Source organism: Sceloporus undulatus, chromosome 3, assembly GCF_019175285.1.
Source record: "Sceloporus undulatus isolate JIND9_A2432 ecotype Alabama chromosome 3, SceUnd_v1.1, whole genome shotgun sequence".
NCBI lineage: Eukaryota > Metazoa > Chordata > Lepidosauria > Squamata > Phrynosomatidae > Sceloporus > Sceloporus undulatus.
In genome coordinates, this window is record NC_056524.1 from 255,289,796 (window position 1) to 255,314,835 (window position 25,040).

General features: G+C 42.8%; 1 protein-coding gene across 8 annotated transcripts in view; it reads right to left on the reverse strand.

Moving 5' to 3' along the window:
- TNIK (TRAF2 and NCK interacting kinase) overlaps positions 1–25,040 on the reverse strand; it is a 368,566-nt gene that overhangs the window by 305,812 nt on the left and 37,714 nt on the right. For all 8 annotated transcript variants that reach the window (XM_042456004.1, XM_042456002.1, XM_042456007.1 and 5 more), the window contains exon 2: positions 2,862–2,927. In XM_042456004.1, the coding sequence (XP_042311938.1) occupies positions 2,862–2,927 (66 nt within the window). The remainder of the gene's footprint in view (positions 1–2,861; positions 2,928–25,040) is intronic.

A 25,040-nucleotide genomic window follows, 5' to 3' on the forward strand; every position in this document is an offset into this window, starting at 1 on the left:
GGGGGGGGGGGTAGAGTTTCAATAACTAGAAAATCAAGATGATGTGCACAAAGTTAGGTGAAAAAAATTCTCAGAGGGAACAGCAAACATGTTAGGCAATGGGCTTGAGGTGGACAGATCTTCTAAAGCTACTGAAAAGCTTTAGAAGGCTTATCTGATGGGCAGCAGGAACAGGTTGCTAAGTAGACCTCACTCCCTGTCTCAGACCCATTGCTAAATGTGTTTTTTGTTTCTGGATTAAATTAGACCAGCAAGTCAGTCGCTAAAAATATACAAGTCATGAGGCAAATCAGATCATCATTTATTGCTGAGTCGAGTCCAAGTCGAGTAATTGAGGCAACTTGAATTTGACTTAAGTTCGAGTCAATTAGCTCAAGACTACATCAGTGTCTTAGAGTCAAAAGCCCAAAAACACATAAGGGAAGACTGCACAAACTACTGGTTAACACATTGTACCTTGCTTCATTCTTAAGCATCAGGATGACAAAGTTACAATTTACAATAGCATGTCCAACTAAAAAATCAGTGTGAAATGCTCCAATTTCAACACTTTCAATATATTTATCCTGACTTTCTAAGGACCAGCCCCCCCAAAAAAATAGATTTGTGGAGAATGTACTTAGGATTTTGATTCTGCAGGTTGCCCTTGCTATCTAAACATAAGCCCTATTCAGGTGTTAGGCTACCTTCTTAAGTAAACAGATGAGAAAGCATTGGTCTCTAGCCTTCCACACATGCAGAAAGCAAAACTATAAAGTAAAAAGCCTCTTCTACACATGGAGGCTCTCAACGGACAGGGGGTTCTCATCTTCAAAAATTAGAGTTGTGATGCCAGGGGTGATGCAAGAACACTCTCCACCTTCTTTACTTACCTAAAATACATAACCCTTGAATAAGGCTATAGTGAAGGGAACTATTAAAACAAGTCGTGTTATCTAAGATATCAGGATGGGCAGCATTGCACAATGCCATCTCAGATAATTAGAGCCCTAAAATAGATCAGAATTAGGCCTCCAAGACAGCTGACAAAAACATTTTGATACCTGATTAAGATGATACTTCAATGGTAGTAAAAATAACTACAAAGAACATACATCCTCTTAAAACAATACAGTATTACCAATTCAGTCAGCCTGGCTACTGTATCCTGCCTAACACTAGAGCAAATTAAATGGCCACAAAAAGAAGAAATGCAGCACCAAAAAAAAAAAAAAAAAAAGGGGGGGGGAACAGTGCAAGTGTTGCAAATGTTGATGTATAGTTACAGACGCACATTGAAAAGCAACTGGTATAATTTAAATAGGAATTGCTTGGACCAGATGACTTTATCTTTAAACTAACCCTTCAAACAGAGCAGAGACATACAACTTGTGATTCTTCAGGTGTTGTTGGATTTCACCTCCCAACACATGAGAACATAACGAACAGAAATGGCACAAAACAAATATGAAGGAAAAGAAGTCATATATTCAAAAAATAAAGGTAAATATATTAAAACAGTCATACAAATATAAACTTATTATATATGTTACATATTGTTATAGCATTTATTATATGTACAGTTGGCCCTCCGTTTTTGCAGGCGATCCATTCCGGAACCCACCCCCCTGTGCGCGAAAATGGCTTGCACATATCCAAGTCACATGGGCTTGAATAGGACGCGTGCTCGTAAGTGTGTACCGGGCACACACTGCAGGGTTGTAACCCATTGGAAACAATAGAGGTTGCCCTTCCGTGAGTATTCAAGACGCGGATCCCAGATCCGCTCATTAGGAGGGGCGACTGTATATGCTTCATGAATACATGACTTAACATGACTTTTGGAACAGATGACATAATTATTGAAAATATACCCATGCTTACTTTCTAATAAATGACAATCAAAAATTTGATTACTAACATGGCTTTGGCACAGCTTCCGGCCTCTTAGGACACATGCAGCATTGAAAAAGCATACCTCCAAAATGGCCCGAAGCAACTTTATTTTGGCCTGTCTGTTCAGGCTCTAAGACTCACTTTCCTCATTTGTATTTGTTCTGTGCCTTTGCTGTTACATATGGTCCTCCTTAGCAATGGCTTCTGGAACCTGGGACCTTTCCTTTTGTTTTAGTGTGATTTGTGATTTTGGGGGAATTCAGCTCCTGTCAGCATTAGCTAAAACCTAAGGTGGATGGCAGTTACAGTCCAGTAACAGCTGCAGGTCGACAAGCTACCCATCCCTGAAACAGAAGATGCTTTCAGATAGAACGTTCTCCTAACAGCCCTTCAAATAAAAGGCTGCCCTCTGTAAAGACAATGGCCACAATGAGGACAGGTCATGCCTTTCAGTGTATAGCCATTAGAACTACAATTTGCAATCAGAATTGCCAAATAAGAAGCCAACTCTGCCTAATAACTAACAGTGACTCATTTTTGCCTCACAGCTAGTGAGAGCATGGGAGAAACTGAAGGACACATGTGGGAGAAACCCTACTTATTAATCTTTGGCAACTGTCTAACTTTTCAAGACATGCACTGTTCTCCTGTTGTAATCTCTCAGACTTAACTATCACACCAGGAACTAGCCAAAACATTCTGCATCAACCTGGCAGACATGTCTTTTCATCTTATAATATGTTTATACATTAATGCAAAAAGCCTCCAGAAATGATTACAGGAAACACAGACTGGTACAGCAACATTCTGTTGTTGAACGTTCTGTTTCACAATTGTATATTTTTGAAACAGATACCAGCAAAAAGGAAAGAAAACCCAGAAGTTAATTTTTTAAAACAATTCTGCAACCAAAAACCAGTGAAGACAGATAAGAAAGGAATGTTTTAGCATGTAAGCTCATGAATCAGGAAATACAAAAGGCTTACTTTATAGACTTGTCCATAGGTTCCATTGCCAACAAGTTCAACCAATTCAAAGATGCCTGCAGGATCCTGGAATAAAGAGAGAGAAACCAAGAGAATTAGAGATTTCCAGCATTGGTTAATTTTAAAATTGCTACACATAAACTTTGTTAAACCCATCTAATCAGGGGAAACCCAGCCAGCCTGAAAAATGGTTAGGGATTCTGGAAGCCGAAGTCCAAAATATCTGGAGGACCAAAATCTGAGAATTGCTGCTCTAGAGTCTGCACTGTTAGCCTCCACTCAAACCCCAGGGACCAACCCCATCACTGCTATTAGTGGCACAGCACCCAAAAAAAATGTTTCCCCATTTAGAAAGCAATTAGGAATTTGGATGACTACTCAAAGATTCAAAACACACTGCAGAAATAACCCAGTTTGAGACTGATTTAACTGCCCTGGCTCAGTGCTAGGGAAACCTGGGAATTATAGTTTATTGTGGCACCAGGGCTCTCTGACAGAAAAGGCTGAATGTCTCACAAAACTACAGTTCCCAGAATTATTTAACACTGAGCCAGGGCAGTTAAAGTGGTCTCAAACTGGATTATTTCTGCAGTGTGTTTTGGACCTATGTCTTTAAACTGGGATAGGCAACCTGTGGTACGTGGGACTCATGTGGCCCCCACAACTGTTTTTGTGCCTCCCAGGGCCTCCAGGGTGAAACAAATGCTCCAGAATGACCTATGAGATGTGGGGGGCATTTCCACCATGTCTGGAGGCCCCCTGGGTCTGCAAAGAGGTTAAAAATGCAAAGTTTTCCAAAACAATATTTTGATCCAAAATGCTCATTAGAGGATATGAAGGTATCTCCATTCTTTTGGGGAGGGGCTGGCCCAAGGAGAGGCCTTTTGTGGAAGAAGAAGTGAACAAGAAGTTACTTATTCACTTCTTGTTAATGGCTCAGGATGGCCCAAAAACACAGCAAGAATTCCTGTTGTCACCTAGAAGGAGTTAGGGGGCATTTGGGATCAATTTTTGTCTGCATGGGAGCTGGTACAGTGGAGGAGATGATCCTTCCTTCCTTCCTTCCTTCCTTCTGCCTTCCACAGTGACCAACTCCTCCATAAAAGAAGGTATGCAGTGAAGCACGTGTTTTGTAAGTGAGGGCTATTAACAGTTTCAGGAGTACCAACTGGCTTCCAAAGAAAAATAAATCTCCAGGGCCTGATGTTTAGGAGATTAAGCAAAAACAGGAAATCTGTGGCCTTCCATATTGTTGAACTATCTAGGATTCTCAGATCTCAGGGAGTAGTTCAGTTCTCAGAGTAAGGTGGAAGAATCTCAGGGTGAATGTGTTGCCTGGAAAAAATGGGCATGTATACTGTACACTTTTCTCACTTATTAAGACTTTTTAAATATCTGAATGGCATGATCTATAAAACTGAAGTTGAAGCTTAAAGTACCATGCTGTATGACATCTCCTTATACTATCTTCCTTATAATATAACCAGGGTCCATCTCCTGTGATACCACGAGTTTCTGTCCTTAGATCTCACATTCTGTTCTTAAATTTCAGAGCACAGGATAGTCCTGACCAGGGAATCCTGCTCCCATCATTTCTATGAACAAGCCAAGGCTGACAATGGCTGGTGGGAGTTTGATTCCAGCAACATCCTCCAGCAATATCCAGAGGTACTCCTGTCACTATATAATGGGATAGTGTGATCATAAAATATCATGAGATGGGAAGGACGTAAAAAGAAAACTACATTATCACATAATATAGTTCTGCACAAGCGTGGTTCAAAAGATGGTTGCAAGTACAAGCAGGGCTGACCTAAGACATTTTGCTGTCTGAGAGAGAACAGTAATTGTGATCTCCCCCACACATAAAGTCAAACTACACACACTACAGGGTCAATTTATTTTGGCACTTTAGCCATCAAAATAATCTCACAAGCAGCACTCCCCTTGGCTGGTAACACAAATACAATCCTGAATTGCTGCCTTTTCATCACCCCTTTAATCACTCCACCAAATGGCTGGCATTATGTGCAACCCTAACACTGGTTGTGGTTTTCACAACTTTCTACTTTCAGCGAATGATTTCTACAATAAAAAAGGAACTCTTGCTCAGCATTTACCACGGAACTTGAATGAGTTCTCAAAGGTCCAAAACACGCAGAAATAATCCAGTTTTAGACTGCTTTAACTGCTCTGGTCAGTGCTAGGGAATCCTGGAACTGTAGTTTGTGGTGGCACCAGAGCTCTCTGACAGAGGCGGCTAAATGTCTCACAAAACTGCAGTTCCCAGAATCCCCTAGCATTGAGCCAGGACAGTTAAAGCAGTCTCAAACTGGATTATTTCTGCAGTGTGTTTTGTAACAAAGTCCCTACAACACAGACTCAATCACAAGGAGTACTGATCAGGCCTTATCACTGAAGCTCACATAAATCAAGGGCCCTAGAAGATGAGTGGGCATGATCTGCTGGTAGAGCTATGGCTAATTTCTAATAAATAAGCATGGCTTCCAGATTCCCAATTTTTTAATGTGCAGCAAAAACAAAAGGCAACATACACACAAACTTAATTAACAGTGTTTCAACAGGGCTGTTTTTGTACGTGTGGTACACTCTGAACTCAATTCTGATACTGAAAACAAATTCCTGAGCACTTTGTTCCCCTGCTTTATGTGCATGTTTATCTCTGCTGTGGCAACATAAAACAGGTAAGCTTTTATGCTCTGCTCTGGATGGTCTTCAGTTTTGTCACATCTGTGCTTCTAGAGGATTCCTGTTGGCTCAGTCTGACATGGCAGTAACACAGCCTTTTTCCTATTAAAAGCTGCACAGCATTCTGCTGTTCATTTTACCCATGTGTTTTGCTTTTTGCCATTAGCTTTGCTTGGGGAATCTCACAGTTCTAGTACAAAAGTAGATCCTCACTATCCTGGGTCCCTTGGACACAGCCAACATTCACTTGTGGCTACATACAGCACTACAAGCAATAAAGAGAAGAGAAGAAAAACAAAAGGGAGATAGGAACAAACTAAAACATATGAATGCAACAGTACAAAGGCTTGTGCAGAAATATAAAGAAATTTACTACAATGACCAATACAGAGAAATAGAAGACAACAACAAAATGGAAAAAACAAGAGATCTATTTCATAAGATCCGGGAAATTAAAGGAAAATTCAAACTAAGGACTAGGACGCTGTGTGACAATAAAAATAACATAATTCAAGACCAGGAGGAAATAAAAAGATGTTGGATGCAATACACAGAAAAAATATACAAAAGAGATGACAAAATGAAGGACACATGGAATGAAGAGCCATATGAAGATGAACCCCTAATTCTAAAAAGTGAAGTGCAAACTGCCATAAGAGAAATAGCGAAAAACAAATCACCAGAGAGAGATGATATTGAACTGCTGCAATCCACATTGACAGAGTCAACTCTAGTGCTAACCAACATATGTCAACAGATATGGAAAACAAAACAATAGTCAACAGATTGGAAGCGATCAATATAAATCCCCATGCACAAAAAAGGAGACACAAGAGACTGCAGCTACTATAGGACCATAACACTTATCTCCCATGCAAGCAAAATCATGCTCAAAATTCTGCAACATAGACTCCAACCATACATGGAGAGAAATCCCAGAGGTTCAAGCGGGGTTCAGGAAAGGAAGAGGCACAAGGGACCACACTGCAAAAATACTATGGCTAATGGAGCACACCATGGAATTCCAAAAGAAAATCAGTGTGTGCTTTATAGACTATATCAAAGCCTTTGACTGCATAGATCATGAAAGGCTATGGAATGCCCTTAAAGACATGGGAGTGCCACCACATCGATAGTCCTGATGAGGAATCAGTACTCAGGACAAGAGGCTACTGTCAGAACAGAAAACGGAGAAACAATCATTCCCAATTGTCCAAGGGGTTAGACAAGGCTGCATCCTTTCACCCTATCTGTTCAACTTGTATGCAGAGCATATTTTAAGAAAAGCAGGCTTGGACACAAAAGAAGGAAGAGTGAAAATAGGAGGAAGGAATATCAACAACCTAAGATATGCAGATGACACCATAATACTAGCAGAAAACCTCACAGACCTGGAACACCTACTAAGGAAGATCAAGGAAGAAAGTGCAAAGGCAGGCTTAATGCTGAACATAAAGAAAACAAAAATAATTACCACCAAAGGCCTTCACAAGTTTAACCTAGATAATGAAGAAATAGAAATAGTAAAAGAATTCCCATACGTGGAATCAAACTGATAGAAATGGGGACTGTAGTCAGGAAATCAGCAGAAGATTAAGAATGGGAAGGGCAGCTAGGAAAGAACTAGAAAAGATCCTAAAACGCAAAGATATACAACTGAGCACAAATGTTAGAATCATACAAGCCATCGTGTTCCCTATTACCAAGTATGGATGAGAGAGCTGGACAGTTAAGAAAGGTGAGAGGAAGAAAAGCCGCGCCAGAAGGAAGGGAGGTGCACGCTGGAAGGAAGGGAGGTGCACACCGGAAGAAAACAATGGCATGCGCTCTCGTGGTGTGCACCCCGCGCGCTGCCGCTGCACCACCACAGGCACGAGCCCCATTAATTTGAATGGGGCTTGAGCATCTGCATTTTTCCCCTTATGCTGGGGGGGCCAGAAAGGATCCCCCGCATAAGGGAAGGGACGACTGTAAATTCATTTGAGATGTGATGCTGGAGAAGAGTGCCTAGAAACACACTGATGTCTAAAAGGACAAACAAATGGGTCCTAGAGCCTGGAAGCCAAAGTGACCAAACTGAGGCTGTTGTACTTCAGAGACATAATGAGAAGGAAGGACTCATTGGAAAAGACAATAATGCTGGGAAAGGTGGAGGGGGGAGTAGGAAGAAAGGAAGGCCACATGCTAGACGGAAAGATTGTATTAAGGAGGTCACAGATTTTATGGGGTTGCAGGAATTAAGCAGAGCAGTGGGGAACAGGGGGTCTTAGAGATGTCTCATCCACAGTATCATCATGAGTCGGGATCAACTCAAGGGCAGTTAACAACAAAAACAGCAAGGCATTATCTTTAGCTCCCTGCCCAAAGAAGCCATAGTGCCAAACACTACTATATTACTTGCACAACAAGGAGCACCAGAAACATTTTTTAAAAATATTGGCTTTTGCAAAACTATAAACTAAAAAAGTGTTTCCAGGAAGAGGTTGGACCGAAACCCTCATTACAAAAGGCATTAAGGGCCTCCCAGCTGGAAAGCTACCCCAGAGCCAAGGAGGATGTAGAGCACAGCTGGATCCAAAAACACTCACACATAAGCTAACAGCTCAACATGGCCAAAGATGTGGGATGTTTCTATAACCTGAAAGGTACTTTGTGCTAGAAGAACAGCAGGTTCCCTATTGGCAGAGAGATAGAATACAGAACAAACATTTGGTTTTTTGGCTTTTTTAAAAAAGTAACAGCTATTGATTGTGAAGTTCTGACTTACCCAGCTACATGAAATGAAGTAGGGTTTTTAAACATTGATTTTAATGAACTTTTTTGACAAACAAATATGTTTTCATTTGCCACTAATACCAAGAATCAGATAATAGTTTCCCATAAGCAACAAGATCTTTAGAAGGGAAGTTAAAAATTCATTGGCTGAAGCATACAGGAGTGAAATGGCTCTCATTCTAAATATGGATCAGCACAGGATGCTGTTGCTAAGAGCCAGTCCACCCTGTTCTTATCATTGAAGGTTTGATGCACAATAGAAACTGTGTTTTCAGGCTTTGCTGGTCCTGGAAGCGGGGGGTGGGGGGGATCCAGCACATCCTGACAAGAGAGAAAATAGAGTCAGCACAGGGTGGTGGGGAGATATGTGTAATTATGCAAGTATATTCTTTTCTATAGCACAAGCTGGGTACTACTCTCAGTATTCTGTATCATCTGGTTACACAAATTCCTGTATCTGATTGCCTTAAAGTACGACCACAAAATCTGTGACAAGCATACACACAAAAAAGAGGATATGCAGTCCATGCCACAGCCATCCTCCATTTGTCAGTGTACACACCCCATCTACTGTACATCCACCTAATAAAAAGTTTGACACACCCAGGGCTCAGGAAGAATAAGTTTGATGTCAAATTTCAACAATATTAACCCCTGAAGAACAATGAACATGGCGTTGCACTGATGCTGGTGAGCTTCCCAGAGTGAACTGGGAAATAACTAGTTATCCAATGAATAAACAGAATGTTGGACTAGACAACTTTTAGTCTTATCCAGATGTTTCTTCTTATGATCTTAGCAGATTTACCACCTTCAAGTCTTCATTTTACCATTCATATGTATCATCTGCCCACAGGAAGGAAGGAGCAGACGAGTGTGAAAAAAATAGCACAGAGCTGTCCCCATGTAGTCATTTTTGTTAGTAAATGTCCAAGAACACCCACACACTTTTGCAGACCAGCATTCACTTTTTGCTCTGCGATTAGAACTATCCATTTTGATGTATGATCAGAAGCAGTTATCAAGATACTTCCATTCTGGTTCAAGATGACAGCGTTTCCACATATACTCATTGGCCTGAGCAGCTCAGTATTTTATAATAGAATAGAATCATAGAGTTGGAAGAGACCACAAGAGCCATCCAGTCCAACCCCCCTGCCATGCAGGAACTCATCCTCAACAGATGGCCATCAGCCTCTGTTTAAAAACGTCCAAATAAGGAGACTCCACCTCACTCCGAGGGAGCATGTTCCACTGTTGAACAGCTGTTACTGTCAGGACATTCTTCCTGATGTTTAGGTGGAATCTCTTTTCCTGCAGTTTGCATCCATTGTTCTGTCCCCTATTCTCTGTGGCAGCAGAAAACAAGCTTGGTCCATCCTCAATATGACACCTGTTCAAATATTTAAACAGAATTATCATATCACCTCTTAATCATCTCTTCTCCAGGCTAAATATACCCAGCTCCCTAAGTCTCCTTTCATAAGGCATGGTATCCAGGCTCTTCACCATTTTGTGGTCTACTAGGACTCCTAGATACCTTTCACATGTAGTATTGTAGTATTGTTAAGCCAGCTGTCCTCAGTCCTGTATCTACACAATTCCATTTTTTTTACCCTAAATGTAGTACCTTACATTTCTCCTTGTTGAAATTCATTTTGTTAGCTTTGACCTAGCTTTCTAATCTATTAAGGTAATTTTGAATGTTCATTCTGTCCTCTGGTGTATTAGCTATTCCACCTAATTTGATGCCATCTGCAAATTCTGTCATCCAAGTCATTGATAAAACTCCACAATGAAAAGGATCCATTGTTAAGAATCCTTTGTCTTCAGTCGGTCAACCAATTACTAATCCACCTAACAGTTGTATTGTCTAGCCCACATTTTACTAGCTTGTTTGCAAAAATATCATGGGGGACATTGTCAAATGCCTTACTGAAATCAAGATATGCTATGTCTACCGCATTCCTTTCATCTACCAAGCTGGTAATTTTATCAAAGGGGGGGGGGGGAGAGGGAGAGAGAGAGAAATCAGATTAGTTTGTTTTTCTGAAACCCATGTTTGACTTTTAGTGATTATGGCATTCCCTTTTAAATATTCACAGACCCTCTGTTTAATGATCTGCTCTAGAATCTTTCCTGGTATTGATGTCAGACTAACTGGACAATAATTGTTGGGATCCTCTTTCCCCCCCTTTTTGAAGATGGGGACAATGTTTGCTGTTCTCCAGTTCTCAAAGATTATTGCCAGTGGCTCTGAGATTTTGCCAGTTCTTTTAATATCCTTGGTCCTGGAGACTTAAATTCATTTAGATTAACCAGGTATTCCTGTGCTACCCCTTTACTTATTCTGTGCTGCATTTCTCCTATTATGTCCTCTGATCCGTTTTCCTCAGGTTGAGCACCCTTTTCCTTTTGTGAGAAGACTGGGGCAAAGGAGGTGTTGAGTAGTTTAGCCTTTTCTCTGTCCCCTGTTAGAATCTCTCCATCTTCTGCAAACAGTGGCCCTGCAATTTCCTTCTTCTTCCTTTTGTTATGGACATAGCCAGACCTGAGCTCATTCTATGCTTTAGCTTTCCTGACTTTACCCTACCTGAGCTAGCTATTTGTTTGAATTTCTCTTATGTGATGTCCCCTTTTTTCCATTTCTTTTACATCTCCCATTTAAAACCTAGTTCAGTTGAAAGTTCTTTAGTCATCCAACCTATTTCTCGAGACACCTCCCATTTTCCTCCTTGTTGGAACAGTTTGAGACTGTGCCTTCAGTATCTCCCTTTTAAGAAACTCCCATCTATCCTGAACTCCCTTCTCCTTTATTATTCCTGACCATGGGATCACCCCCAGTAAGGCCTGTTACAGACTGCCAAAATAAAGCTGCTTCGGGTCTCTTTGGAGGTATGCTGTTTAAATGATGCATGGGTCCTATGAGTCCGGAGGTCGCGCCAAAGCCACACTCCATTCCTAAGCACTGGAGTGCAGCTTTGGTGCAGCTTCCAGATTCGTAGGATGCATGCATCATTTAAACAGCATACCTCCAAAGAGACCCGAAGCAGCTTTATTCTGGCAGTCTGTAACAGGCCTCAGTTTATTAAATCAGCTCTCCTAAAGTCTAGAATGCATGTCTGACTATGCCTGGTTTCTCCTTTCCACTGTATACCTTAGGCCCTGTACAGACTAGCACTTTACACCAGCATGTGTGCGGAGTTAGGGCAGTGTCTTGATGCTGGACGACCTAACTCTGCCCCCAGGGCATCATGGCGCAACTTCGATACTGCATCCAGATGATGCAGTGCTGAAGGGACACCATACAGCTGTGCTGCCATTGCTATGGCACCCTCTGGAGGGCACAAAAAGAAGCCGCTTTTTGTGGTTCCTTTTTGCCCCCTACAGAGGCCAGATCAAGGCTGCGGCATGAGGTTGCCACGGCTGCGGCCCAGTAAGGAAAGGGGCGGCTGCAGAATGCACCTTTGGGGTGGTCTATATATCCCCAAACTCCAGGAGAACATGATCACTCCCAATTAATTCATTGACATCAATCAGATCTCCAAGCTCTCCAGCTCTTTACTTGCCTTGCTGAAGAACCCAAGATCCTTCTAACTATATTGGATTGAATTTAGGATGTTCTGCATGCAAAGCATGTCCCGCAACACTGAACTGTTTCAGATCCTACCTGGCTGTTCATTTTCTAGGAACAGAATGCTGATCTTTCTAAAAGGAGCTTGTGTTGCATATACTCTCTCTGTGTGTGTCTTTCCCTCTGATTTTTTTCATCCCTGTTTCTTTAACCACAATTACTCCATGCAGCTTAGCATTCCCTGTCAAGCCAGTGAATGGCATTTCTCTCTGCTGCTGGCACTAGCAGTTGCTATTTCAGTAAAGCCATGGCAACTGGAACAAAATGCTAGTTATTAACAAATATTAAAAAGAAAGTTTGGTCTTCATTTAAGCCAACAATGGCTCAGTCTGCTTTTTACTAATACAGCTTTCAGAAGAAGAAGAATGATTCTTTAGAAATCATCCCTACCCCCCACCCCACACAGAATATAAAGAAGAGTTTCAGATAAATATAGCTAACCATGGAAGAGATTCCTCTGTTCATGCATACTTTAACAAGCTGCATCAATTCATCTTATGCACCTTTTTAATGAACAAAATGCTACATATACAAAATCACACCTCATGAAATGAGAAGCTGTCAGTTAAGCTCTCACAATAGATAATACTGGTTAGATACTGCCTTTAGTATTATGGAGGTAAGAGCAAATACATTAATATTCTGACTGGCTGCAATAGGGTAGTGGGCTCTGGAATACAGTTGGTGTTACAGTCCATGTTAAAGAGAACTAGAATAAACTCTTTTGGTGCTAGTTTTCAGATGATACAACAACATTTTCAAACCTGCAGCAACACACCTGTTCTGGATTATTTGGAAACTTTCTCATCAGGCAGCTGTGATGTGATAAGAGTGCTGAGACATCAGAATGGAAACGCCTTTTGAGAACCAAAAACCAGGAGGTGAGATTTCCTCTCTGAGTTTGGGCACGGAATCACCTTAACTATGCACAATACAGAAGTATAAATCCAAATAGCCCTTAGTAAATGAACTGCAGCTCCAATCCATAAGGCAGAGAGCAAACTGAAAGATCAGGGATACAAAATTACCGAAGTTATGTACTGCATTTGGACTTTTAGTGTCTCGTTACTATCTCTCTCACAAGGACAGCAGGTCTTGGAGTGGTGCATAATGAGCAAGCAAATCTGGGACTGCAATATTCAGTTCATTATTTCAGACTCAGAGGGTTTCACTCTAGTTTCTACTTTCATCAGTTGATCTTCAGATTAGTCCTTTCTCCTTCTTCCCTACATGGATGCATCAAGACAACGTCTCCTTCAACCTTCTATCATAAAGGAAGTCATGCTCTATATAGGGTGCAGCTTATGGTTCATTCACTGTATTTATATAGTGTCTTTATAGAGTGCCCAAAGCACTCTAATTGGTTTCCATAATTATGGCTCCTGGTCTAAGAGACATGGTCTCTAGGTCTAAGGGGGAAAGAAATGAAGAAGAAAAGGGGAAAGGATAAATTCAGGAACACATTCTCTCTTCAAGTCTAATGGCAATGAAATGGATACAGAAGGATACACTGAGCCCTTGGTATCCACTGGGGTTTGGTTTCAAGACCTCCCGTGGATACCAAAATCTATTGATGCTCAAGTCCCATTAAACACAGGGTTTTGAATAAGGAAAAATTACACTGGAGAAGCACCTGCTCTTGCAAATGGCTTGCTTTGATGTAGCTGGCTTCATACAATTAGATTTCAAGTGTGTATCTGCTGAGTGTGTTTGTTAAATTGTGCTGCCTTCTGCTCTCACCATCAGTACTTCAGGTCTCTAAGCTTGGTAGTGGTGGGAAAAATAAACAAAGGTATTAGAAATGAAAAGGCAGCAGTGAACTGTTCAGTACTTTTCTGGAAAATGAGCTTTGTGCAAGGCTGGAGGAAAGGGGAAGGCTTTTCTGAGTAGAATGTAGCACATCTCTCTAAGTGGACTCCTGAGTTGCATTATCTATGACTATTTGGTCTGAGATTATACATTGCTTATCCTATACTGGTCCGCATTTAAGCATTTCAGAATAATTTAAAGTGGTCCATTAAATGGTTTTGTATTTTGATTCCTAAATGTCAAGAGAACATTTCCTGAGCTATTTCGGCTCCAGTGCACCCCCATGGTCCCTTTCCTCCACCCTCTTTTCTGTCATTTTAGTTTGGAGCATTAAGCACTTTTGTTGTTTTTATGACACATCACAGAGTTGGAAGGGATCTTGTGTGCCAGTGAATTCAATCTCCTGCTCATTGCAGAATCTTCAGTTAAAGCATCCCCAGCAGGAAGAGCTGTTCAACCTCTTTTAGAAGACAAGCAGAAAGGGGACCCCACCAGCTTTTTAGGCAATTGGTTCCACTGTTGGACTGCTTTTACCCTCAAGAAGTTTCTTCTAGCATTCAGTTGAAATCTAGTTTCCTGTAACTTAAAGCCATTAGACTTTGTCCTATCCTCTGAGGCAGCAGAGAAGTGGCCTACTGTCATGGCCAGCCAAGATCAGGTCTCGGAGGAGGAGGAGGAGGAGGAGGCTCCTCCAGAGCAAGAGGTAATTGAGGCTACACCAGGTGCTGGTCCTGCTCCAGTGCAAGAGGTAGTTGAGGCTACACCAGGTGTTAATCCTGCTTTGCCAGAGTCCAGCCCTAGAGGAGGAGGATCAGCCAGGTCCTAGTGCTGGTGGGATTCCTCTTGAGGTGCAACAGCCTAGTGGTGACGCTGGGGAGGAATCATGCCTGGACGTCCCTTCCTTCAAGCAAAGAAGGGCTGAGAGTGCTTGCAGGCGTAGATCCAGGAGGACTGCAGAGAGGCAATTAGCAAATCAGCCTCAGGTGGCATGGGGGAGAGTTTCCCTTACTTAATGAGCAGAGAGACATCAACTCAGTGCCAGAGTTTATTGCATGATCCTTTGGTGTGATTGTTGCCGGCAATGGCTCCGTGTATCCTGACTCCTTGTTGCCTTGACTCTTGACCTTGGAACAGACTGGACTCTTGCTACCTTCTGCTGCCCTGACCCTGGACCAGACTGACTACGCTGACCTCTGTTTTCCTGACTTCAGCTCTGGCTTTCGGCTTGCTCTTTAACTCTGACTCCTTGCACGGTTTGTGGACTGGTTCCAGTGCTTGCTAATTACCTTGCTGAGACATCCTTATCAGCGTTGTTTATGTATGCTGGCTGCAGACCAGGACACCTACCCCATCCTCTCTGTGACAGCCATTGAAATATTTAAAGAGTGTAGTCATGTCACCCCTCATTTTTCTCTTCAGCAAGCCAAATATGCCCAGCTCCTTCAACCTTTCCTCATATGTTTTGTTATCCATACTTTTTATCATCCTTGTTGCCCTTCTCTGAACCTGACCCAACTTAGTAACTGTATGATCAATGTTTAGAGTATACCCATTAGTAGCAATTCCACTGGGCTGAAAATTAAGGAGATATATAGTGTGCCCCTTTATTCGCTTGCTTGGGACCTAATACTCTTTTGACTGTAACCTTCTAGCACTGTTGGTATCTACTAGAGCATGAATATAGAGCAGTGAACAATCCTCATGCATTGAGTGGGGAAGTGGCATTGGACCAGTCAGTTCCTCATGCTAGTCATGCGTTTCAGCATCTGTAAAATCCCACAAAAGAATGGACAAACACAAGAATGGACAAACACAAGGGGGCATGCTTATCAAATTTGCAGATGACAATAAATTAGGAGGAATAGCTAATATCCAAAGGACAGGATGAAAATTCAAAATGAACTTAATAGATTAGAAAGCTGAGGCAAAGCTAAAAAATAAATTTCAACACAGACAAATGTAAGACACTGCACTTATGCAACAAAAATGAAATGCATAGATGCAGGATGGGGGAAACCTGGCTTAATGAGACTATGTGCGAAAGGGATCTAGGAATCCAAGTAGACCACAAGTTGAACGTGAGTCAGCAATGTGATTGATGTGGCAGCTAAAAAGGCCAATACAATTCTAGGCTGCATCAACAGAAGTATAGTGCCTAGATCAAGAGAAGTAATAGTGCCACTCTATTCTGCTTTAGTCAGGCCTCACCTGGAATACTGTATCCAGTTCTGAGCACGACAATTCAAAAAGGATGTTGACAAGCTGGAGTGTGTCCAGAGGAGGGCAACTAAGGGCCTGAACAGACAAGGCAACATAAAGCTGCTTCGGATCACTTTAGAGGTACTGTATGCAGTTTAAATGATGCATGCGTCCTAAGCGGCCCGGAACTGCGCCAAAGCTGCACTCCAGTCCTTAGGACTAGAACGTGGCTTTGGACACGTGCATCATTTAAACAGCATACCTCCAAAGTGACCCAAAGCAGCTTTATTTTGGCCTGTCTGTTCAGGCCCTAAAATGGTGAAAGGTCTGGAAACTATGCATTGCCAGGAGAGCCTTAGGAATCTGTGTATGTTTAACCTGGAGAAGAGATGATTAAGAGGTGATATAAACGCCATGTTTAAGTATTTGAAGAGATGTCATATTGAGGATGAAGCAAGCTTGTTTTCTGCTGCTCCAGAGAACAGGAAGCAGAACAATGGATGCAAGTTACTGGAAAAGAGATTCCACGTAAACATTAGGAGGAACTTCCTGACAGTGAAAACTATTTGACAATGGAACACACTCCCTTGGAGTGTGGTGGAATCTCCTTCTTTGGAGGTTTTTAAATAGAGGCTGGATGGCCATTTGTCAGGGATGCTTTGATTGTGAGTTCCTGCATGGTAGGGGGTTGGACTGGATGGCCCTTGTGGTCTCTTCCAACTTTATTTCTGTAATTTTATTATTCTAAGTATACCTGCACTACACTATTGTAGCAATCTGTTCTAGCCTGTGTAGTCCTGGAATTTGTAGCTTAATGAGGCAGTTATGAATTTTCTGCTAGAAAACTCTAATGCACTCCTCTGAACTACTTACAGTTTATGAGGTGCCCTGAAAAAAGGGAATGACGATTTAATCTGCCTCTCACTGCACATGCTTTCCAGACCTTATACAATTTTCCTGAAAATTCGTGTTTCTTTTTCTGGAAATTTCCCCTCTCCTCCATGGCTTCAAAATTTCTGGAAATTTTCTGTCTCTACATCTGGCCTGCATGGAGAAGGATTTTGCATGTGTAGCTTCCTTCAGGGATGTATGCATTCCAATGACTATCTTTGAAGTAATCATGTATAAGGCTGCACAAGCATGCAAACTGAGCTTTAATCTACCAGCCAATTTTCTGCTCCCTTCACTATGATCAGAATGGGCTAAACATAAGGGTTACTTCACATGGCTCTCATCTGAGGTAAGTCTGACTTTCTTTGAGCATTTTCAGTATCCAACTGTGTGATCATTATACCTCAATGCTGTAGTTGAAAAATTTTATGCCCTAAACACGATTCCAAGTCAACATTCCACCCACACTAAGGACCACACATAGTTCTGTTTAGCTTAAACTGTGAAATCATATGCACATGCTAAAATTCCAAGTTCTCACTGTTCAAGGTGACTGCAGAACACTAGCAATCTGTCAAAATTGTTGGAACAAAAAACCTGCTGAGTGCTAGTCTCCTGATTTGCCCTCCATTACAAGAAATCAGGGGTAGGCAACCTTTTTGAGCCGGGGGCCGGGTTGCTGTCCCTCAGACAACTGGGGGGCTGAAGCCAATAAATAAATAAATAAATAATATAGGGCAACTTTTTAAATGTAGGACACATTTTTTAAAAATGGAGGACATGCAAAAAAAATTTGGTGATTTTTTAAAAATGTAAATATAAATGCATGTTTCTTAGGCATGATCAAAATGGAGGACATTTGGGCCTCAGAAGCTGGCTGATATCAATATCACCATCACCATCATCACTATCATTGTTAAAGCAGACCTTTTAGCATTAAAAGCACCGAAAATACACAGAAATGCACTTTGGAAAGTCACACTGTATCACCTTTAGAAAGAGTCTTCTTCTTCCTCCTCCTCCTCTTCCTCCTCCCCCCTCTTCCCTGCTCCTCCTCTCTTCCTTCCTCCTTCCTCCTCCTCTTTCCCCGCCCCCTTCCTTCCCTCCTTGCGGCTGTCTGGCAGCTGCGGGTAGGGAAGGAGGAGGGCGACCCCCGCCCTTCCTTCCCTCCTCGTGGCTGCCTGGCAGCCGCAGGAAGGGAAGAATGGGAAGGAGGAGGGCGACCCCTGCCCCCTTCCTTCCCTGCCCATGGCTGCCTGGCAGCCACGGGAAGGGAGGGAAGGAGGAGGAGGACCCCCGCCCCCTTCCTGCCCTGCCTGTCCGCTCGCTGAGGGCCTTGCGCGAGCGGCCCGGTCCTGCTGCCGATTGCCGCCGGCGTGGGGCCTTTGGCCTCTTGCGCAAGCGGCCTTTGGCCCCGCGCTGGCGGCAATTGGCAGCAGGACCGGGCTCGGGCCGGTCCCAAGGCCTCGCGGGACCGGATCCGGCCCGCGGGGCAGGGGTTGCCAACCCCTGCAAGAAGTAATATGTGACTGAATATGCAGTGTTGTGTTCGGCTGCAGGAATGAAAAAAGGACAATGAGAACCTGCCACAGGGGCATGCTGCCTTCACTAAGCCTCTTAACAAGGTGGTATGTCTTTAAATCTTTGTTATCATTATTTGCCATCAAGTCAATTTAGATTTAGGAATGAGAGGCCTCCAAGATAATCTGTTATCAACAGCCCTGCTCAGATCTTGCAAATTCTGTGATTTCCTTGATTCAGTCAATCCACCTGTAGTGCAGTCTGCTTCTTTTCATACATTTTTCCACTTTACCTATCATTACTGTCTTTTCTATTGAGTCATCTCATCTCATGATATGTCCAAAATATGACTGCTTCAGTTTAGTCATATTCACTTCTAGTGAATATCCATAATGGAGCCTGGGATTCATTTGCTCTAAGGTGGGATACAGACCGCCGCTTTGCGGCGGTCTCCCGCCGGCGCCATTTGCTCCGCGCGGGAGCCGCAGCAGCCAAACCGCGCGCCTCCCGCGTGGAGCAAAAAAGAAGCTCCATTTCGGAGCTTCTTTTTGCGGCGCCTTTATGATGTCGTGAGGCGCCGCTGGCGCATTCGCGACATCATAGGCGCTGCGACACGTCTGGACGCTATGCGTCCAGTACGTAAACATGGTGGCCCCCATGTGGAAGGGGCGCCACCATGTTGTACGTATTCTATACGTACTAGGGTTAGGGGGGTGCAAAAGCACCGCCCCTTCCTAACCCTAGTACGTATAGAAGACGTACTATATGGCGGTTTGTATCCCGCCTAAGACCCATTAATTTGTCTCTAGGTCTAAGGGGGAAAGAAATGAAGAAAAAAGGGGAAAGGATAAATTCAGGAACACATTCTCTCTTCAAGCCTAATGGGAATGAAATGGATATCTACACAATTCTTCTCCAGCACCACATTCCAAATGAGCCAATCCTCTTCTGTTAGCTTTTTTCACTGTCTATCTTTCATGACAATACATAGAAATCAGGAATACTATGGCCAGGATTATTCTGACTTTGGTATTTAATGAGATGATATTTTAGTCTACCATATCTTTCCAACTAGTATTACTCAGTGATATTCTAACAAAGATTACTATATACATAGAATCACAGGACTCTAGATTTGGAAGGGATCCCAATGGTCCTGCCTACAGAACAATGCAAATATAGCATACAGCACCTAGTATTCATTAATGGCTTCCCAATAGAAAGCAACAGAAAGCAAAAAGGATCCGTGATAAGTAACCATTCTAGTCAGGAGACCTCTGTTTAAAAACAAAAAGGTCATACAGTGCGTCCTTGCCTTACGTGGGGGATCCGTTCTGGATCCCGCCGCGTAAGGCGAATTCCGCCTATGCTCGAGCCCCATTGCAAACAATGGGGCTTGTGCGCGGTGGTGCAGAGGCGCAGGAGCGTGTGGGGTGCAATGGGCGCGTGCGCCCATTCAATTGAATGGGACGCGCCGCCCCTACCGCCCCGCGGCTTGAGCGCGTACAGTATGCTCAAGGCCACGTATGGCGCGGGCGTGCTATACTATATGACTTTTTACTTTCAATGTGGACCTTGTCCCTCCCAGACTATACTCTGGGTTCTTTTAGCACCACAGAAAGGCACACTCATTACGTAAGTGATGTGGGGTGACATGCAGATGCCGTGTGCTGCTTACGTTACAATGGCGATGCCCGTATGGACGGGATGCTGCCATTATAGAACGGTTACACCATGCAAGAGTTATGGACCATGCAGTTGCCGCGCGATCCCTAACCCTAATACATCTGTTTCGGCCCTAAGTTGAAAAAGCATCATTTCAGTGTATAGTCTGGGAGGGACAAGGCCCACATCAAAGCAAAACAAACAAACAAGCTTCATTTATATATGGCTTCATACTGCCTAAGCAGTGTCTAAGCGGTTTACAACTGTAAGCTACTTTGCCCCCAGCAATCTGGGTACTTATTTTAGCGACCTTGGAAGGATGCAAGCCTAAGTCAAGCTTGAGCCCTTTCACTGGTATTGAACTCACAGCCTTATGGTTTTGAGTAAGTGGCTGCAGTACATGCATTTAACCATTGTGCCACCAGGGCTCCAAGTCAAAAGTCATATAGTATGACCTTTTGCTGCGGACATATCCAAAAAAGCCCTTTTTATTGTTCTTAACATCTCTAGCAATCCTGAGTTCATTCTGAGCTTTAGCTTTTCTGACTTTACCCCTACACATGCCTGCTAATTCTTTGAATTCCTTTTTCATGATTTCCCTGATTTTCCATTTCTTATACATCTTCCGTTTAAAACTTAGCTCGGTTGGAAGTTCCTTAGTCATCCATCCTGGTTTCTTGAGACACCTCTCATTTTTCTAACTGGAACTGTCTGAAATTGTGCCTTCAGTATCTCCCTTTCAAGAAACTCCCATCTGTCCTGAACTCCCTTCTCTTTTAGTATTTCTGACCACGGGATCATCCTCAATACTTCTCTAAGTTTACTGAAATCTGCTCTCCTAAAGTCTAGAATGTGTGTCTGACTATGCCTGGCTTCTCCTTTCCACTGTATAACAAACTCCAGGAGACCATGGTCACTTCCACCTAATGATCCCACCACTTGCACCCCATTAACCAAGTCATCCTTGTTGGTTAAGAATGAAATTGTCTTCAAGGCAAGTGAGGAATTTGCTAGACCTTGAGGATTTTGCTGAGTTTGAATTCCAGCAAATATCATGATAGTTGAAGTCACCCATCACTACTACATCTCTCCTTTCTGAGTGTGTAGTCATCTGTTCTACAAAGGCATCATCCAATTCTTCCATCTGACTGGGGGGTCTGTAGTAGACTCCCACCATAACATCCTTGTGGTTTCCCTCACCTTTAATTTTTATCCAGATGCTTTCCACCTGGCTGCCAGTATTGATGTCCTGGATCTCTTCACTGGTGTAAATATCTCTGACATATAGTGCTATTCCTCCTCCTTTCCTGTTTGGCCTATTTCTCTTAAAAAGGTTATGGTCTATTTCTCTTTAAAAGGTTATACCCCCTCTATTTCTACATTCCACTTATGAGACACATCTCACCAGGTTTCAGTGATGCCTATTATATCATATTTGCTTTGCTGTACTAGAAGTTTGAGTTCATCTTGCTTATTTCCCATGCTCTGTGCATTAGTGTAGAGACATCGCAGACCATGGTTCCCATTTACTTGCTGCTTGTGCAAGATTTTTTGCCTCCCACTGTTGGGTCCTTGCACTTTTTTTCTTGTTTCCTCTATGTCAGTTTGGCTATTTTCTCCAGCCCTTTCACCTTCCTTAATATTGTCTCCCTTCCCCACGGAACTCAGTTTAAAGCCCTTAAGTTCTTGAGACTGTTGGCAAAAACATTTCTTCCAACTTGCGTGAGATGCAACCCATCTGTTGCAAGAAGTCCCTCTTCATGGAAGCGCAGCCCATGATCGAAGAATCCAAATCGTTCTCAGTGGCACCATCTGCGAAGCCAGTTGTTCACATCTGCTATTTTCCTCTCCCTTCCTGGCAGAAGAGACGAGATGACAACTTGTGCATCCATTTTTTTCAGCTTCCTATCAAGAGCCTCGTAATCCTTTCTGATGTTCTGAAGGCTGTGTCTTGCAGTATCATTGGTTCCCATGTGGACCAAAAGGAAGGGGTATTGGTCAGTAGGCTTGACCAGTCTTGCCAGCCTCTCTGTCACATCATGGATCTTTGTCCTAGGGAGACAACACACCTCTCAAGACATCTTATCAGGCCTACAAATCACTGCTTCTGTACCCCTCAGCCAGGAGTCCCCTAGTATGACCACATGCCTCCTCTGAGGCTTAGCAGCGACTGTTCCCTCTGGTGGGACTCTCAGGCTCCCCTGTTCTGTCCCTGAAGTCTGTCCATGCTGCTCTTCCTTGTCCTCCTTGATAAGGGGAAAAGCTTTGAATCAATTCTCTAGCTGCAAGCTCCCAGAACAATCCCTTCTTGGCCTACTTCTCTGTGTGACATTCCTCCAGCTGTCTGCCTCCTGTGTATGTGAAGTGACCTCCTCCGCCCCAGCAACTTCCTCTGTGTGGTATTCATCCAAGATTGTTAGTTCTGTTCTGTCCAGGAAATCCTTTTGCTCCCTAATATGCTGAAGTGTAGCTACTCTGGACTCCAGCTGCTGTACTTTCTCCTCCAAGAATGCTACCAACTCGCACTTGGTGCATGTGAAGTTCTCCACTTCTGTAGGCAAGAAAACAAACATCCCACAAGTGTTGCAGGTGACTGCAGCAGTTCCCTCAATGTCCATACTGCGAAGTCTTTAGTAATGACTGAAATAGGACTGTGGGCTTCCTCCTCAAAAAATCCTCTGGTAAACACCAACGGTAAGGCCCCTGATGACCTGGCTTTTTCACCAGTCTCTGGCAGCAAGTTCAATCTACTGGGAATATAACTTTATAGGAATGTCCCGGCTGCTAGTTTATACTTAAGGCAAGGTTCTGACTCAAGGTTTGCTTCTCACCTGTTGCCTCTGCTGTAGATTTCTTTAGATAAAAAAAAAAAATCCCAGAAGCTCCATCCCCTCAGCAGCAAGCACACTCTCCCAGAGTTTTAAAAGAAATTCAAACACTCACCACTCAAAATGGCTGCCCAGCTCCTTCTATCCTTCTCTCTGTGGCAGGAACTGGCTTCTACTCTCAATTGTGTACAGCCACAGTTCGCCCACAACAACAAAAACTCCCTTCATTATTACTCCAGTTCAATATAAAAGGAAATAACTGTCAGTGAAATTTAGAATGCCTGTGTTTTTTTTTAACAGATCTCAAATTATCAGGCTGCAGTAGCATAACGCCTCTACTTCAGCTGAGTAGCCAGGGAAGCCATTTTCTGCAAAAGGCTCCATTTCTGTTGTTACTTACAACTGCCGCATTTGCAATTCCACTAATCTGGAAATAATTAATTAAAACAACCTTTCAGGCTTGAACTGTCAAGAATGCAAGCCATGGTTTAAACAGAGAGTAATTTATGCAGAATCTGGGAACAAATAAACAAGGTCAGGTCATCTTTCTGCAGACTACTTCACACCTTTTTTAGCTGTTCAGGGTGTCAAGGGGTGATAAGTTTGCAGATGATTTCCAGAGACAACTGCTGGCTTCCATTTCCCCATGCAGGCACAATTCAACTGACACCCACTATGCCAGAAACAGGCTGCTAAGTGTGGCCCTCAAACAGCCTGTGGTGCAGCTTGCTCTCTGTTGTGAACCAGAATATTGAGAGAAGGCTCTTGTTTTTCTCTTCTAGGCTTTCTCCAGCATGGCTGACTTCTTCTACAAAAAATATATCTTCCTGTCAGAGGTCATGCTGGCTAGGAGGACACACAGTATTTGCCCAAGGATGAATTGCCCCAGCTAGGATGGTATAAATTAAAAAATCTAAATTCTTCAAGGAAATAAAAAGTGTATCCACACTACACAGTTATAACAGTTTGATACCAGGAGACTGTCCTAATGAATCTGCAGATTTGTAGATTGATAAGATACTTAGCATTCTTTACTAGGGAAAACTAGAACACTTCCCTGAACTAGCATAGATATTTGCTAAATAAATATGACACACACAAGACTGAATAGACTATTTAGCAATGTGTGATAACATCTGAGCAAAAAGTATAATGATAATAGGTATAAAAATGGGTGTGTCAAGCATACTTTTGTCTGTGATACGATGGTGAGTGGTATGAATATAGTCTGATTCTGGGGAAGTCCAGAGTCAGGCCCAAACATCAGAATATCTGGTGTTGTCATTTGATGTTTTTACTCATAGGCAGGTGTTGGGTCTTCTGCATTCCAACCTGCTTGGATCTTCTGGTTTCGTATTTTCAGTTATATCACTTAAGAGTAGATACAATAAAAGCAGAGATAACCAACATCTTATTTCAGGACTACTTTGTCCAAAACACAGTAAAACACACACAGTCACACTCCAACACTGAGGGCGAGTTGCCCAAGGTCACCCAATGGGATTCACGGCCAAGAGGGGAATCACACCCTGGTCTCCAGAGTCATAGTCCAACACTTAATGCTACACTGGCTTCCACCTTCTACACATCCTTAGTAAAAATAACAACAGAGTGATATATTTGCTACACCAATTCTACTGAGAAGACCTTAAAACCATTTATGGTGAATCACATTCCTTTCAACAGCCTACCCTCCCCAGAAAACAAAGAAAACATTTGACAGAATGTAACCAACACAGAGATATCCAAATGTTAGGTAAACCACATAATTTTTCTCTGCAGATTATTTCAGTTACAACTGAGCAGCAAATGGAATTTTACTGGAAGGATTTCAGAAGAAGGCCTACCATTAATAAGGCTTTGCCCTCCCCATCACAGGGGAACAGTGGAACTAAAAGAACAGGCACCTGTGACCACAAAGCAAGATTTCATTAAGGGATTTGAAAAAGACAATTTGCTCACCTACTGGTTCATTAAATGATTGTTCAGAGATGCTCCCTGTAAACAGTGAAGCGACTCCACCATCAACTAAATAAATTCTGTGCCAAAGGCTGCAGGTGTTTAGCCAGACAAGCTATTGTTATTATTGAATTATCAAGAAGAGATATGCAATATTGCCCTGCTGGACACTGTATTCTCCAGTCCTGC